General features: G+C 39.7%; 1 protein-coding gene across 1 annotated transcript; it reads right to left on the bottom strand.

Moving 5' to 3' along the window:
- Window positions 1-889: 889 nt before the first annotated feature.
- Window positions 890-1717, bottom strand: LOC138377167 (peroxiredoxin-5, mitochondrial-like). The gene has a single exon (XM_069461915.1). It carries the CDS (start codon window positions 1704-1706, stop codon window positions 1029-1031), a length of 678 nt encoding a protein of 225 aa, XP_069318016.1. The 5' UTR covers window positions 1707-1717; the 3' UTR covers window positions 890-1028.
- Window positions 1718-15076: the final 13359 nt, after the last annotated feature.

Here is a 15076-nt window from a genome sequence, read left to right on the forward strand (position 1 = left end):
CACAAAGCAAGTGAAAAAAATATGAATACACATAAAGGAGATTTTCCTTTCATGGAAGGCACAATGAGACAGTGGAAGGATTAGAGGAGTTAGGGATGGGTGGGGGACTGGGTCATGCTAGGGGTGGTACGACATGGATGACCTGGGTAGCATGGACTTCTGGTGGTGACCAAGGTAGCCCAGACTATTTTTTAGTTGAATATATATCATGATTAGTTATAGGCATGGAAAGATAATGCTCTATTTCTAAATAAAATTGAATTATGCTGAATATAATTATTGATTTTTATCATACAAATTTTAATTTGTGGAATGCCTAGTAGTATGTGTATGTGATTTTCTGTGTAGCTGCAACCAGGGTTTCACCTTTCAAAGTATTCTCAAACACAGCTGTGCTTTTGTATTCAGTGTACTTCGTTGTACGAAAATGAACATGGACTAATATTTTTTCTGACTGTTATCTCTCATTTTGAATAACTACAGGTAGCAATTACATTGTGGGCTACCCTTATATTTAGATACAGGGAAAATCAGATTAAAATTAATATCTAAGACAGCCTTTGGAGAGCAGTACACAGTTCAAACAAGCATAAACCGGAATACATTCTGGCGCTCAGAAAAGGAAAGAAAATTCTAAATAACATGACCCCTTTACCTTGGTGACGGTACATGGCTGACAAACTGCTCTATGCACTGGTTGGAACTGCTCACTCTGATTGGACGGCTTGGTAAAAGCATAGGTGCCAATCACTGCAGTAGCCCTAAGGAGTGTCCGTCCCTTAGGATCAGAAACTAGACTAAATGTGAGGCAATGAAAAACGGTAGGGTTTTTCATTTCCCTATTCCTCCTTTTAGGACCTTCTTCTTTTTTTTTTTTTTTTTTTTTTTTTGAACCAGAAAGTGTTTATTGCAAAATCTGGCTAAGGTTCCAACTGGGTGGCCCCAGCTGAGGCTAGGTTGGGCCCCTCTGCCTAGGGCCAGCAGGTGAGAGGGGATCGGGCAGAGGGAGCAAGCCTGGGACTGGGGCCTCAGAGTTGCGACATGACATTAGGTGCCAAGCTGCAGGTGAGGCCTGTGCCATCCGGTTCCACATTGAGGGTCTTCACTACACCATCTTCTACCACCATGGAAAACCTCTTAAGCCGTCGATTCCCAAAGAGGGACACCAACGAGTCATCTAGTAGTAAATCTGTCTCCTTCCCAAAGGCCCCAGTAGGGTCAGCCAAGAGCCGAACCTTGCCTTCCGTCTTGTGGGCTCGTCCCCACTCACCAGTCACAAAAACATCGTTAACACTCAGACATGCCACCACCTGGACCCCCTTGGCCTTTAGAGCCTCAGCCTGCTCCACAAACCCCGGCAGGTGGGTCTTGGAACAGCCAGGAGTGAAAGCCCCAGGAACTCCAAACAGCACACCTTTCTTGCCCTTGAACAGCTCTGCCAGGTTCACCTTGTTTCCTGGCTCCCCTTCAAACACCTCCACTGAGGGGATGGCATCTCCCACCTTGATTGGGGCCATGGTTGCGGCGGCGCTGCTGAAACTGTGGGCCCCGCGAGGCACCCACCCTCCCGCTCCTTCTGGTTGTCGTCTTGCTGCCGCCGGTGCTGCTGTCGCTGCCACAGACTCGGCGGCCGCACCAGCGAATAAGTAGCCCGCTCGGCGTCTCAGGGCCCACAGCCCCGCGACTCTCCCCACGCCCGCAACCATCCCGCCCCCCGGCCCGGGCTGCCCGACCTTCTTCTTTTGTTATATTTCCCCATTTTTTGTATGTATATAGGTGAGTACGTAAATAAATAAAGTTTTAAAAGAATATAGGGAATACTAATCTCTGCTTTATATGAAATATTCTTATATGCTCTTAGATCTTAAAGCATACTATAAAAATAATTTCAGGTTATGCACATAGCACAGCTGTATCTGGGCTATTGGTCAATTAAACTCTAAGAATAAGAATCTCCCTTTTCCTATAGACAAGCAATTTATACAAGATCAAGTATTATTTAAAATGACATCAGTAACACATACTAGACATCATTGTGTTAAATAAAAAAACTGTACTTATTTTTCATGTAGTTCAAAACTGTGTTACAAATATTATATGATGGTAACCTAAAATGTTAAGGTTATTTTATTTATTTTTTTGTTCATTCCACATACATTTATTGAGCATCTCCTGTGTGCCAGGTACTGATCTAGTTCCTGAGGATATGTGTGAACAAGACAGGTGAGGTATTTGCTCTCATAGAGCTTATTTTCTGACTGGGAAGATAGACAATAAATAAACATACAAACATATTTAAAAAAGATCAGATCTTGATATGTGCTAAATAGAGAATTATTATTATTATTTTTGAGACAGAATCTCATTCTGTTTCCCTGAGTAGAGTGCTGTGGCGTCAGCCTAGCTCACAGCAACCTCAAACTCCTGGGCTCAAGGGATCCTCCTGCCTCAGCCTCCCAAGTAGCTGGGACTACAGACATGTGCCACCATGCCTGGCTAATTTTTCTATTTTTTAGTAGAGAAAGGGTCTTGCTCTTGCTCAGGCTGGTCTTGAACACCTGAACTCAAGTGATCCTCCCGCCTCGGCCTCTCTGAGTGTTAGGATTACAGGCCTGAGCCACCATGCTGGGACCTAAGTAGAGAAGGCAAGTCCTATAATGCTGCCTAGGTGGCTGCAGTAGATGGGATGGGCAGAGAAGAGCTCTCTGAGGAGGTGCCACTTAAGGTGAGGCCTGAAAGTCCATGTACTATCAGGGGAAAGATCTTCCGGGCATAAGTCCTCAAGCTCTTGATGAGCTCAGTGAGTTACAGAAACAGAGGGAAGGCCAGGGTAGCTAAGGCTTGGTGGTGGTGGTGGTGAGGCGACCCGGACTGTTCTTTAATCACTGCTTGGCTGTACCCACACCCACCACCTCATGCCTGGCTTGTTACAATGCCCTTTAACCTCTCCCTACCTTCACTCCCTGCTCCAATCTATTTTGCACATGAGCACCTGATTAGCCTTCACTATGCCGTGGTAAAAAGCCTTCAGTAGTTGACAAGTTGTAGGCTGACCTTTGGGGGTCAAGAATGTACACAGCTCTTCTGTTTTTGAGACAGAATCTCACTCCGTCTCCAGGCTAGAGTGCCGTGGCATCAGCCTAGCTCACAGCAACCTCAAACTCTTTGGCTTAAGCGATCCTACTGCCTCAGCCTACCGAGTAGCTGGAACTACAGGCATGTGCCACCATGCCCAGCTAATTTTTTCTATATATATTTTTAGTTGGCCAGATAATTTCTTTCTATTTTGAGTAGAGATGGGGTCTCGCTCTTGCTCAGGCTGGTCTCGAACTCCTGACCTCGAGCGATCCACCTGCCTTGGCCTCCCAGAGTGCTAGGATTACAGGCGTGAGCCACCTCGCCCGGCCTCTGTGTGACATATTTATACTAAAAAAATTCATTATCTGGAATTCAAATTTAATTAAACATCCTGTATTTTTATTTGCTAAATCTGGCAACTCTAAGAAGGGAAACTGACTATTGAACAGGCAACTAATATTATCTGTCACAGAATTCATGGAGAATTTCTCTATTCCCCTTTCTAGTGTTGATCCATTCTCTCTTCACAGAAGCTAACTTGAGAACTTGGCCTCAGGGATCAAATGGGTGATTTTACAACTGCCAACTCTGATGGTTAATTTTATGTGTCAACTGGGCTAGGCCATGGTGCTCAGATATTTGGTCAAATACCAGTCTGGATATTGCTATGAAGTTATTTTTAAAATGAGATTAACATTTAAATCAGTATATTTTGAGTAAAGAAGATTATCCTCCATAATGTGGGTGGGCTTCATCCAATTAGATGAAGCCCCTAAGAGAAAACAAACTGAGGTCCTACCAAAAAAAAAAAAAAAAAAGAGGAAATTGCCTCAACACTGTCTTTGGACATGTGTTACAACAGTAACTTTTTTCCAAGTCTCCAGCCTGCCAGCCTGCCCTGCAAATTTTGGACTCACCTACCTCTAAGTCATGTGAGCCAATTCCTTAAAATAAATTTCTAGATAGATAGTTATGGATACACACACACACACACACACACAAACACACACATCCTGTTGGTTCTGCTTTTCTGGAGAAACCTGACTAAATACATCAACTGAGTCAAAAAGTTAGGGAAATTATTTAATTAAAGAAATTTAAGAATATAAGTAGGCCTATAAACCAATTGGGAAATATGCAAGCTGAATTCATGTACTCTTTTTATCTTAAAATAAAGAGATAGTAATTAGTTAACAACCAGCTACCGGTCAGTTTTTTCAAAACCTGCCTTGAAATGGTAGCCGCAGGTGAATTTAGAGGTACATTTCTTTTTAATCTGCACAGGCTTTGTAATCTACTTACAGTAGATGCTTCAGAATATTTGACTTTGAATAATTGTACATACTTTAATAACTTTTTCATTTCATCATAATGAGATCTGTAAACTTTCCACCCAGTTAATCTACTTGTAGGAGTCAAAATGTCTCAGTGTTTATACAGTGAAGTTGAGTAAAATCAGAAGCTAGAGCATGATGGTAATTTTTAAAAAGTTCATATCAATGCATTCATGTATACACATCTAATATTTTGCTTGACTTGGTCTTAGAGAAAGTATCTTTTTCCGTAAAATATAATTTCTAACCCTAGTACTATGTTTATTTTCCTTTACTCAAGAATGTGTCTGCAGTCACAGCTTTATCAATATGTTTAAGAAACTTCCTGGGTGTGGCTAGAGAACCTGTCATCCTTTGATAAAGAAACCACATGTTCTAAGTGAGGGGAAAAAAAAAAACAACTCTTTTTTCATTCACTACCTTATATTTTATAAAAACAACAACAAAAAAAATCTCTGTGAATTCAACCAGGATTAGATTGTTTTTCTTAACATTAAAGGTAGAAAATCAGTACGTGAAATCAAATTTGTATTCTGAATGCAACATGTTAAATTATAAAAGAATAGAAAATATGAAATAGAAAAAATAAGAAAAATGATCACACAGTAAAAATTTTGGATTTTTCAATCAATCTATTTCCTTTAAAAACAACTATGCAGAAGAAAACTAGAGCATTCCTTTTTGTTCTTATTAAAGGCCAATCCAACTTTTTTCCTTGTGGGTTCAAAGCTTAGTGAGAGATGTGCCTAAAACTTTGTGCTGTTTTTGTTGTTTTCTCAGATCACCATACCCCTGTTTACTTACAGCAAACAGAGCGTCCCTTTTCCCATGCATGGTGTTTTCCTCCTGGTGTATCAGCACTGCCCTCCCTCTGCCTGACTCAAGTACACATGATTGAAATAACCTAGAAGGGGTGTTTATATAAAGTAAACAGGACACCCTCTTAAATTGAAACTCAGGATATCCAAGTCAACACATGTTGTTGACGCATGTGATCTCTAACTCAGTCTCCCTGGATGCTAACCCTTTGCTCCAAGAACCCAGCAGCCCCTCCCTTTCTCTAAAGACTGAAGTCAATGGTGACTCTTTAAAGGGTGAGGAGAAGAGAAATGAGGAGAGTGACGAAGAAGTAGATCTTAAAGAATGAGTATTTCCCTAAGAGGGGAAGAATCATTGGGGAGGCATGAACAAAAACACAGGGATCCTGAAAGTCTAGATTCTGTTCTCCCACTTTGCTGCCAGCCATGCCAATTTAGGGGTTATATGTTGTTTTCCTATCCTCCCTAATCTGACCAAAAGGGATGTGAGTCTTCCTTCAAAACTCTTACCAATCTGCCAGAGCAAAGCCTAAATTCCTTTTATTTTATTGAATATTAACAAATTATAATTGTATCTATTTCTGGGCTACATGATGCTACTATATATATATATGATGTGGAATGACTGAATCAAGCTTATTAGCATATCCATTATCTCAAATACTTATCATTCCTCCTGTCTAACTACAACACTGCATTCTTTGACTGTCATCTCCCCATTATCCCCAACCCCCAACCTCTGCTAACCACCATTCTGCTGTCTGCTTCTATGAGTTTGATTGTTTTAGATTCCGCAGATAACTGAGAACATGTGGTATTTCTTTTTCTGTGCCTAGCTTATCTCACTTAGTATAATGTCCTCCAGGTCCATCTATGTTGTTACAAATGACAGAATTTCCCTCTTTTTAAGGCCGAATAGTATTCCATTGTGTATATGTACCACATTTTCTTTATCCATTCATTCACTGATGCACACTGAGGTTGATTCCACAACTTGGCTAACTGTCTATTCCAGCCCAGATGTATAACATCTCCCTATTCTTCAATGCTTGCATAATGATGGATTTTTAAAAATTACAATAACAATTGGCATTTGGTGGAAACAGGACCGTACTTGGAGACATAACATGTGGATAGATGTCCTAGATCTGTTAATTAGAAGCTGGGCAACCTTAACATATAATTTTTGTGGTAGTGCGGCTTAGAGGACCAAAGCAAAAAATGTTTGATAAGAACGGGTAGGTCTTACTGAAACCTCAGATTATTATTCTGTAAAATATGATTAAAAAAATCCCTAACTTGAGGTGAGAAGAGGGTGGCTGTGTGGTGCAGGAAGTGCTGTAATGAGATGAAATTCCGTATATAAAGCATCAGCACAACATTGGCAGGTTACATTTCAATGAGTGGGTGATTTCTTCCCCCTCTTCCTCTCTAAGAGGTTTTCTCCAGAGAGGAGAAACCCAGAGTCCCAGTCTTCATCGACTGTACTTTCTAGGGACTGTGTAGGTTATTTGGACCTGCGGTGCCCAACCCTCGGGCCATGGACCCGTTGACGGGACTGGTTCACTGGACCGATCCGTGGCCTAATAGAAGCTGAGCCACACAGCAGAAAGTGAGAGGCAGGTGAGCTAGCAAAGCTTCATCTGTATTTACAGCCATTCCCCATGGCTCACATCATCACCTAAGCTCTGCTTCCTGTCAGATCAGCAGTGGCATTAGATTCTCATAGGAGCTCGAACCCTACTGTAAACAGCACATGCGAGGGATCTAGGTTGCACCCTGCTTACCAGAATCTAATGCCTATGATCTGAGGTGGAGCCGAGGCGGTGATGCTAGAGCTGGGAAGCAGCTGCAAATACAGAATATCATTAGCAGGGAGGTTTGACTGCACAATAAATGTAATGTGCTTGAATCATCCCAAAACCATCCCCTTCGCACCCAGGTCCATGGAAAAATTGTGTTCCATGAAACCAGTCCCTGGTGCCTAAAAGGGTGGGGACCGCTGATTTGGAGGAGTAACTGAAATAACGTATGTCAAAGTGCTTGGTAAACTGAAGTGTTTTATGAGCATTAGTTGTTTTTTAAATTAAAATGTCCCTTCAAAAATATAACTTTAGGCTTGTACATTTATCAGATGTCAATTCTCTTCACTTTTAATAATTTTGTGTAGAGTAATACAAAATTGCTGAGAGACTTTAAAAATTCAGAAATCCAAATATAGAAGATAGCAGTTGCTTTTTTAATGCAATAAAATGCTAATCTTTGCATATTTTCATTGTTTCATTTGATTAATTTAGTCTTTAGACTATAATCCCAAGTATACTGGCAAGTTTTTTGGAAATAAACAAGGAAAAAAACTGAAAGAAGACATCTATTTTTAATTTTCCGCTAAACTATTTCTTGCTCTGCTGTAATTATTCCAAAATTGGTTGCAGTTTTATTTGAACTGTTCTAAAAAGAAAAAAAATAATAAACTTGTCAAGTTGAATTTTAAATACACACTTCCAAATTTAATTGATTTTTAATGCAAATATGAGTGGTACAGGCCATGCCAAACATTTATTACCAACTATTTGCAAACCAATCAATTTACCCCATTCCCAGCCTCAACCTGCTGTTGACCCTGCTCAGACAGCTTGACACCCAAAGAGGGCAAGACAAGCTTCCTCCCAGAACACTTGGGGCTGCCTGTGACTGGGCTGGGGCCATCCATTGTCTGGCTAATGGAATCCTGGAACCCAGCCAGAGCTGCAGCCTACTTGTGTGGCTTAGTTTTGTTTTTGTTTTTAATGATCACACACATTTGGGGCTAAACAGCAGACAGAAGATGAGGAGTAGGGAAGAGCTTATTTTATTTAGAAGAGGAAATCCGGAAAAGTCAGTTTGGGATGAAGTTTTCTAATGTTTTAAGAAATAAGTTTAGATAAATGATTAATATAGAAAAGCGTGGCAAAGAGAGTAAAAAAAAAAAAAAAAATGAAGGAGCCAAGCATCTCAAATTTTATTGTAACAAATTGTCAGAAATATCACCAATAAATATACAACCTTATGAATAGACACAAATTTTTAAATTACAAAAAAAAAGGTCGGTCTGCTTTCCTCCTAAAAGTTACAGAGGAAAGAAAATGGTGTCCTTAGACTAAGCGTATCAGTGTTTTAAAGTTTTTCTTGTTGTTTAGAAATAAATTCAGAAGATAAAAAGGTATACAATTTTGCTTACAATTGTATTTCTAGACTTTCTAAAGTGTTATGAACAGTTAAGCCTTTAACTACATCCGTGGTGTGTGTATGTGCCTATATGTATAAAATTTAATCATGTCAAAGAAGTCACATAGATGGAATGTCTAACAGACTATCTTCCAAAGACGACGTCAGCAAGCGAAAAGTCAGTACACATAGGCACTTGTTTTTTAGTAAACTACAATAAAAGAGGCCAGAAAGGCACAAGGCTGGCTGTCAGGAAATGAACTTAAGCAAAGGAAATGGGAGATGTCTGGTTCAAGGGATTTCAGGAAGGCTTTTACCAGTGGTGCTGTTGTTTTGCTTTGCACGCTAAGTCAGGATACATGACTTGTCTTTCACATGTACAACAAAGAAATACCAAGGTGATAAGATAACATCTGGGACAGTATAAGATCCCAAGTTTCTCTATTAGAGGAAGCTGTTCACTTGCGTCCTAAGTGCCAGTCTTTCTTGATTTGGGCTGAAAACACGATGCTGGAAGAGGAGGGAAATATTAGCAATAGTTAAGCATTGATGTTTTTCACAAGATGAAAATTGAAACTGGGGCAACTATTCTCCGGCTTAAAGAATTTGGAATTGGGACATTGAAGGGCCACATTGAGTCATCTGCCAGGATTCACGGGGATCTGTGATGGTGTGCCAGTAGTGCCATCCCACCCCGCCCTGCGTTAAAACTCACGTTCACTCCAGCACTCGGGCAAGCTGATCTCAGCTTATTGGTGGAAGGAAAGCTCTTGACACTCAGTTTAAGCTAAATAGTGGCAAGAAGTATTAACCCTTCCAGGCAAATTAAATACTTGTGAGTGAATTGTAAAGTCAAAGGAGCAAATTTCTATTGATAGGCTTTCTGTGAAGGTAGTTTTTGGCTGAGGCCTTCCTTCATTTTATACTATGTATAAAAACTGACTATTTTATTATGAACAAAGCCAGCTCTCCGTAGACTTATTACTTAGTGGGAACAGAACTTTGATGGCACAACACTTTCAAGGAAGATGACCTCCCAAAAAGGTGGAGGGAGGTATAAGAAGTGGAGAAAGCCGACCAAACAGGAGTTTATTTGCTACAGAGAAAGCTACGTAGTGGTGGGGATGGGTAGGGTGGGGCTGCAACAGATTTGAAAAACGATGGGTCATTTGTGACATCAACCACTTGGATATAGAGCTGTCTTGCTCCACATGTTGAGGATAAGCAGTGAGGTACCCCAGAAAGAGAAGAGCCCCTACAGTTAGGAACCTCTGCATTTGAACATTGGACCACACAATTTACTGTACCAGGGAATCCGGGCACATTACATAACCACTGTAATATGCAGTTTCTTCATTTCAAAAATACATAATTAGAGGATTTGAGATAGCCTAGTAACATATATATTAGACATTCAAGAAATGGCAATCTGTAAAATCATTATTTACTATATACATCTGGGGACTGTGTGAAATAAACGGTGTGAGAGATTTATGACACTGTAGAAGCAGTGGAGACCAATTTTTCTCTCTTCATGTTTTCTGTCTAGCAGCTGGTTAGCAGTCCTACCAGAATTACATTCCTCACCAAACCTTACTTCTGAACTTACCTATGGCAACACTTCTTTTTGAAACTTAAATGTAGATAGAAATAGCCTATTTATAGCCACTACCCTGGGCTAAAAATCTTGGAAGCAATGTGGGTGCTGGGATGGGTGCCCGGGGCCCAAGCCAGTGTTAAAGGAGTATGACTAATTAAGAGAGTGGGTTCTAATGAGCTACTTTCCCATCTATTTCAGCTGTGTGGGAGAAACTGAGGGATGAAGAAAGTGGAGTAAGCAACAAAATAAGGAAAAGTGCAGCTGTAGACAATCTGATGACTTGGGGCACGTCAGAAAGAAAATACTGAAGATTCTCTAATTTGTTAAAAAACAAGAATGCATAAAATGAGCTAAGGGGTCCTGATACTTTTAGTATAATAGACCCCAAAATTCCCATTGGCTTGCAGAGCTCATCAATTGTATGTTTATAAACTATCATATTGAAGAGTAGCAAAGGTCAGACCATAATTAAATACATTTTATAAAATATTTAGTCTTTCTATCTAAATAAAATCTAATATCCCTTTTTGAGGGTAAAAATACGTCTGAGGCTGCTCGTGGTGGCTCACACCTATAATACTAGCACATTGGGAGGCTGAAGCAGGAAGATTGCTTGAGACCAAGAGTTCCAGACAATCCTGCGCAAGAGCAAGGCCCTTCTATACAATAAATAGAAAAATTAGCCAGGTGTGGTGGCGCACGCCTATCGTCCCTGCTACTCTCTGGAGGCTGAGGCAGGAGGATAACTTGAGCTCCCGAGTTGTAGGTTGCCATGAGCTATGATGACATCACTGCACTCTAGCCCAGGTGACAGAGCAATACCCTGTTTCAAAAAAAAAAAAAGTCTGAAAGCAGTTTTTGTCATATTAAGTAGAATAGTAATACACTGTACATGATCAAGAAATGTTTCTATAATCAAGAACACTCAACTTTATTGAATAAATAATTTATTTTTTGAACCCCCAAAATATATAATTTCTGAGAACTTATTTCCTAAGGAAAATTTTGCAGACGTAGACATTTTTTGGATAGAAATATCAGGATTTTTAGGACATTGTTCAATTGTTTTTACTTAACAATTATACTAATACATATCTAAGAGCCAAAGTGAGATTCTGGAGAAAATGCAATTTTGATTTTAAGATTTAAGAGAGAAGGAAATATGCAAAGGAGAAATGGGAAATTATTAATACTTTGAGCATCATATTCATTCACTCATGAATATTGCCAAGTGTCATGCCAGGCACTGGGGGAATATAACTGTGAAGAAGACAGATATGTTTCTCAGCATCAAAGTGGCATACAGGAATAATGGCCAAAGAATGCAATTACAACCATGGTAATTGGTACAAAAAAGGGAACTGAATCCAAAGGAAGGAGCCCATCCAAGAGAAGTTGTTTTGTTTTGTTTTGTTTTCTCCTAAAACCTGTTGAAATTAAAACAAAGAAAACTATACCAATGAAGAGCAGAATTCTCTAAACAAGAGGGCTGAGGGATGTGGAGGGTAAGGGGTAGCAGAGGCATATGCCAGATAAGAAAAAACTCTAATTAAGTGGGAAGCCCTGGATACAGTCTAGAGATGATTTAAAGTAAACAGGAAACTTGAAATGTTACCAACATATGGAAATGATATTCAATTTGATAGATACCCCAAATATCCTGACTTGATTAGTACTCTATGCATGTAACAAATACATGTGTATCCATAAATATATAAAATATTATGTATCAATAAAAGAAAAAAAAAAGTATATGGGAGCATATGCAAATACTGCACCATTTTGTATAAGGGACTTGAGTATCCCGGGATTTTGCTATCCGTGGGAGGTGGGGAAAGGCGGCAATAGGGGGCCGGGGGAGTTCCTGGAACCAATCCCTAAGGGTACTGAGGGACTACTATATTCTAAAGACATCAAAAGAATAACTGTATCCTAAAGATATCAAAAGCCATTGAGGGATTTTTAGTAGAACTATGACTTGATTCGATTTGCACTTTTAAAGATCGCTTGTTGGTGGCTGAGGGGCTGAAGCGGGTAGCAGTGGATCATAGCAACTTACTGTGAGCTTCTTGAGTGCCCCACACAATACAAAGAGCTTTACAGGAATTACTATGTAGCTCTCCTCAAAACCTTTTGAGGGAGGTACTGTTTTATCACCATCTCATAGAAAAAGAAACTGAAGTTAAACAAGGTTTTGACAAGCAGGGAATTTGAAACCTAGAAGTCAGACTTCAGAGCCATACTTAATTACATCCACCGAGGATTCCAGAAGATCAGTTAGAAGCGTGTTACAGAAATTCTGAGGAGAAAGAACTGTGGCTGGGGTGTGGCAGTGGGGTTGGAGACAAGTGGAAAGATTCAAGAGTATTACATGCATCCTGTTGCTGGAGGAGAGGAAGTGAAGAGGGAGGAGAAGGCTGACCCTTGATTTGAGCATTTGGGTAGAAACACTTGGCAGAGGAATAAAAATATTTCACTTTTGAACACGTTGCCTGAGAAGCGTCCAGAGGGAAATGCCAAACTTGTAATATGGCAGATTTTATCTGTATTATTAATTACCGATTAAAAAATAAGGTTTATTGAGATCAAAGTGTATTTCTGGGTTTATATTTGGTAAATGGTAGACCCATAATTCAAATGCAGGTTTGTCCGATTCCAGCGGCAAATGCTCTTGCACCTGTAGAGTATCACATTGCCTTTTCGTGTTGGGTCAAAGCCACGTGCTAGATGTTTAGGAAACATAAAAGAGAAACACATTACTCAGAGAGGTGGAGATGGAAGTGTCAGGGAAGGTTGCACATGAGCTGAGCCTTGAATAAGGAGCATATTGGCCAATCACACGAGGGTGGAAGGTGTTTCCAGCAGAACAGTACGTGCGTGCAGTCAGTGATGGGAAGAGAAAGCAGCGACTTCAGGGAACTTCTGAAGCACAGCATTCATTTAAGAGAGATAGGAGATCTGAGGGGGAAAGAACTGAGGTAAGGAACTTCATCCTGAAGAGGAACCATCTAAATATTTTAAACATGGGCATCTCCAGGGCAGATTTGTGTAGAAAATGTATCGCAACAGTGTGAAGGATGGATTTGAGGATGAGGAGGAGAATGATGGCAGGCAGACCAAGTGAGAGCCTGGTCAGTGGCCTGATTGACAACAGAGAAAAAGAGGGTGTGCCGGAGAGATCAGAAAGGCATAAAATAAAAAGCACTGGATGGCTTGGATCAAAGGGTGGGAGAATAGTGACAGAGAGAGAGGTATATGGCGTGAATGCAATTTTCTGACTTGGGCAATAGGACAGCTGGTAAAAAATGAATGAGAGGAAAGCAGATGTAGAAAGAAAGACCGAGAGCTAAGTTCTGGAGTCTGAATTGCCTATGGAACTCCAGGAGGACATGTTATAAAGGTGGCTGGCTATGTGGGACTGGCACTTAAGAAGAAATTTGGGCTGTGGCTGAAATCACATAGTATGTGTGCAACAGTGATCCCCAAATTCATCTGACCACAGAGCCCTTTATCCAAAACGAGAAGTTCTGGGAAAAGTTTATAATTCTCTCCTGCTGGGAAAATCTGGAAGCTTTATCAATGACTCTTTCCTTCCCCATTTTTGTCAACAGTTCACTAATCATTGAAGCTAATAAGGAAGAAGGCAGGGCAGAGCAGGAACCCTTATCTGAATTTTCCCCATAGTTTGTATGATTCTACCAGAAATTTTTATCAGCTTGCTTGAAAACTGGCAGGAATATCATTCATGAGGACAGATTTTTATCTAGTTAAAATAAAAAATACTTTATGATTCATCCTTTTTTTATTCTCTAGTTTTCATGTTTGTGAATATCTCCCATTGCCAATGACTTGTTTTTCTCAGTTTTGATGCATAATTGGATTAAGTAAAGGGGGAAAGGTGAGGAAATTACAGTTATACCATCTTTCATATAGTGACATTTTAAGAAATCAAAACAATTTAGCTATCACGTGAAGAATTCTGTCCTCGAACAGATAAAAATCAATCCATGAAGAATGGTAAGGACAATGTTTATTCTGTGAAGCAATAGGCTACTAAAGCATTGGTTTAATTTCTCTCTAATGGCAACAATGTCACAGAAAATAATTTTACATCATGTATTCTTGGTGTGACATAGATATTCTTCAAAAAGTTTGGGGATATTGATGGTTGCACAATTTCCTTAAGTAATACTTTTAAAAGGGAATTTCCATAACAATTATGTAATTATTAAATGGAAATAGCCTCATTGCTAGACAGGAAGGCCCATCCCAGAAAAAAAAAAAAAAAAAAGTAGATTTCCGTTTGAAAATTACTATTGAGAAACTGAAATGATAAGAAAGAAGATGGATAATTCTAGTTTGCCAAGACAGAGGCTTTCCTCTCACTTTATACCATGAATGCCACTTTCCTTTAGAAAGATAGATTGTAGTGTATAAACCAGCTCTCCTGTGATGCACTGACTTATTAATAGTACGGATAAAGATCTGGGCCAAAGGGAAGCTGAATCTTTCATCCTCCAGACTTTCATTGAATTGTCAAAATTAAGAGTATTTGCTCTATTTTTTTCCTCTTGCTAGATTTCTTCTCTTTTTGGGAATTCCGATAATCGTGCTCTTTTTTCCCCAGTTACTCAGGATTGTATTGTAAAGGTTATAATTAAATCAGTTTCAACAGACTCAGGTTGAAATCGAGGCTACTTAGTCATTACAGCTCCAAGTATATTTGATTACCCCCAAAGAGTCTCCTTGGCAAGTGCATGTTGTCTAAACTAGGCCTGCACTTCCACAGAAGAAATAAAATAAAACCTGCTGGTCTGATCTTAGAAAAAGGCCTTATGTCGAGGAGGGTTGGGAAATCATATAGTCCAAATTCTTTCTTAATCAATATGAAAAATAGAAATGATAGAGCAGAAAAAGAAGTCTTTGGACTACAATCATAACTGATAAAAGCGTGATCCTTTCCGGTTCCTTACATGAGTGTTCAAGTCAAGGAAGTCATGAACATAAAAACTCTTGAAAATTTGTAAGACTGCCACGAA

This window comes from Eulemur rufifrons, chromosome 29 (assembly GCF_041146395.1).
Source record: "Eulemur rufifrons isolate Redbay chromosome 29, OSU_ERuf_1, whole genome shotgun sequence".
Lineage (NCBI taxonomy): Eukaryota > Metazoa > Chordata > Mammalia > Primates > Lemuridae > Eulemur > Eulemur rufifrons.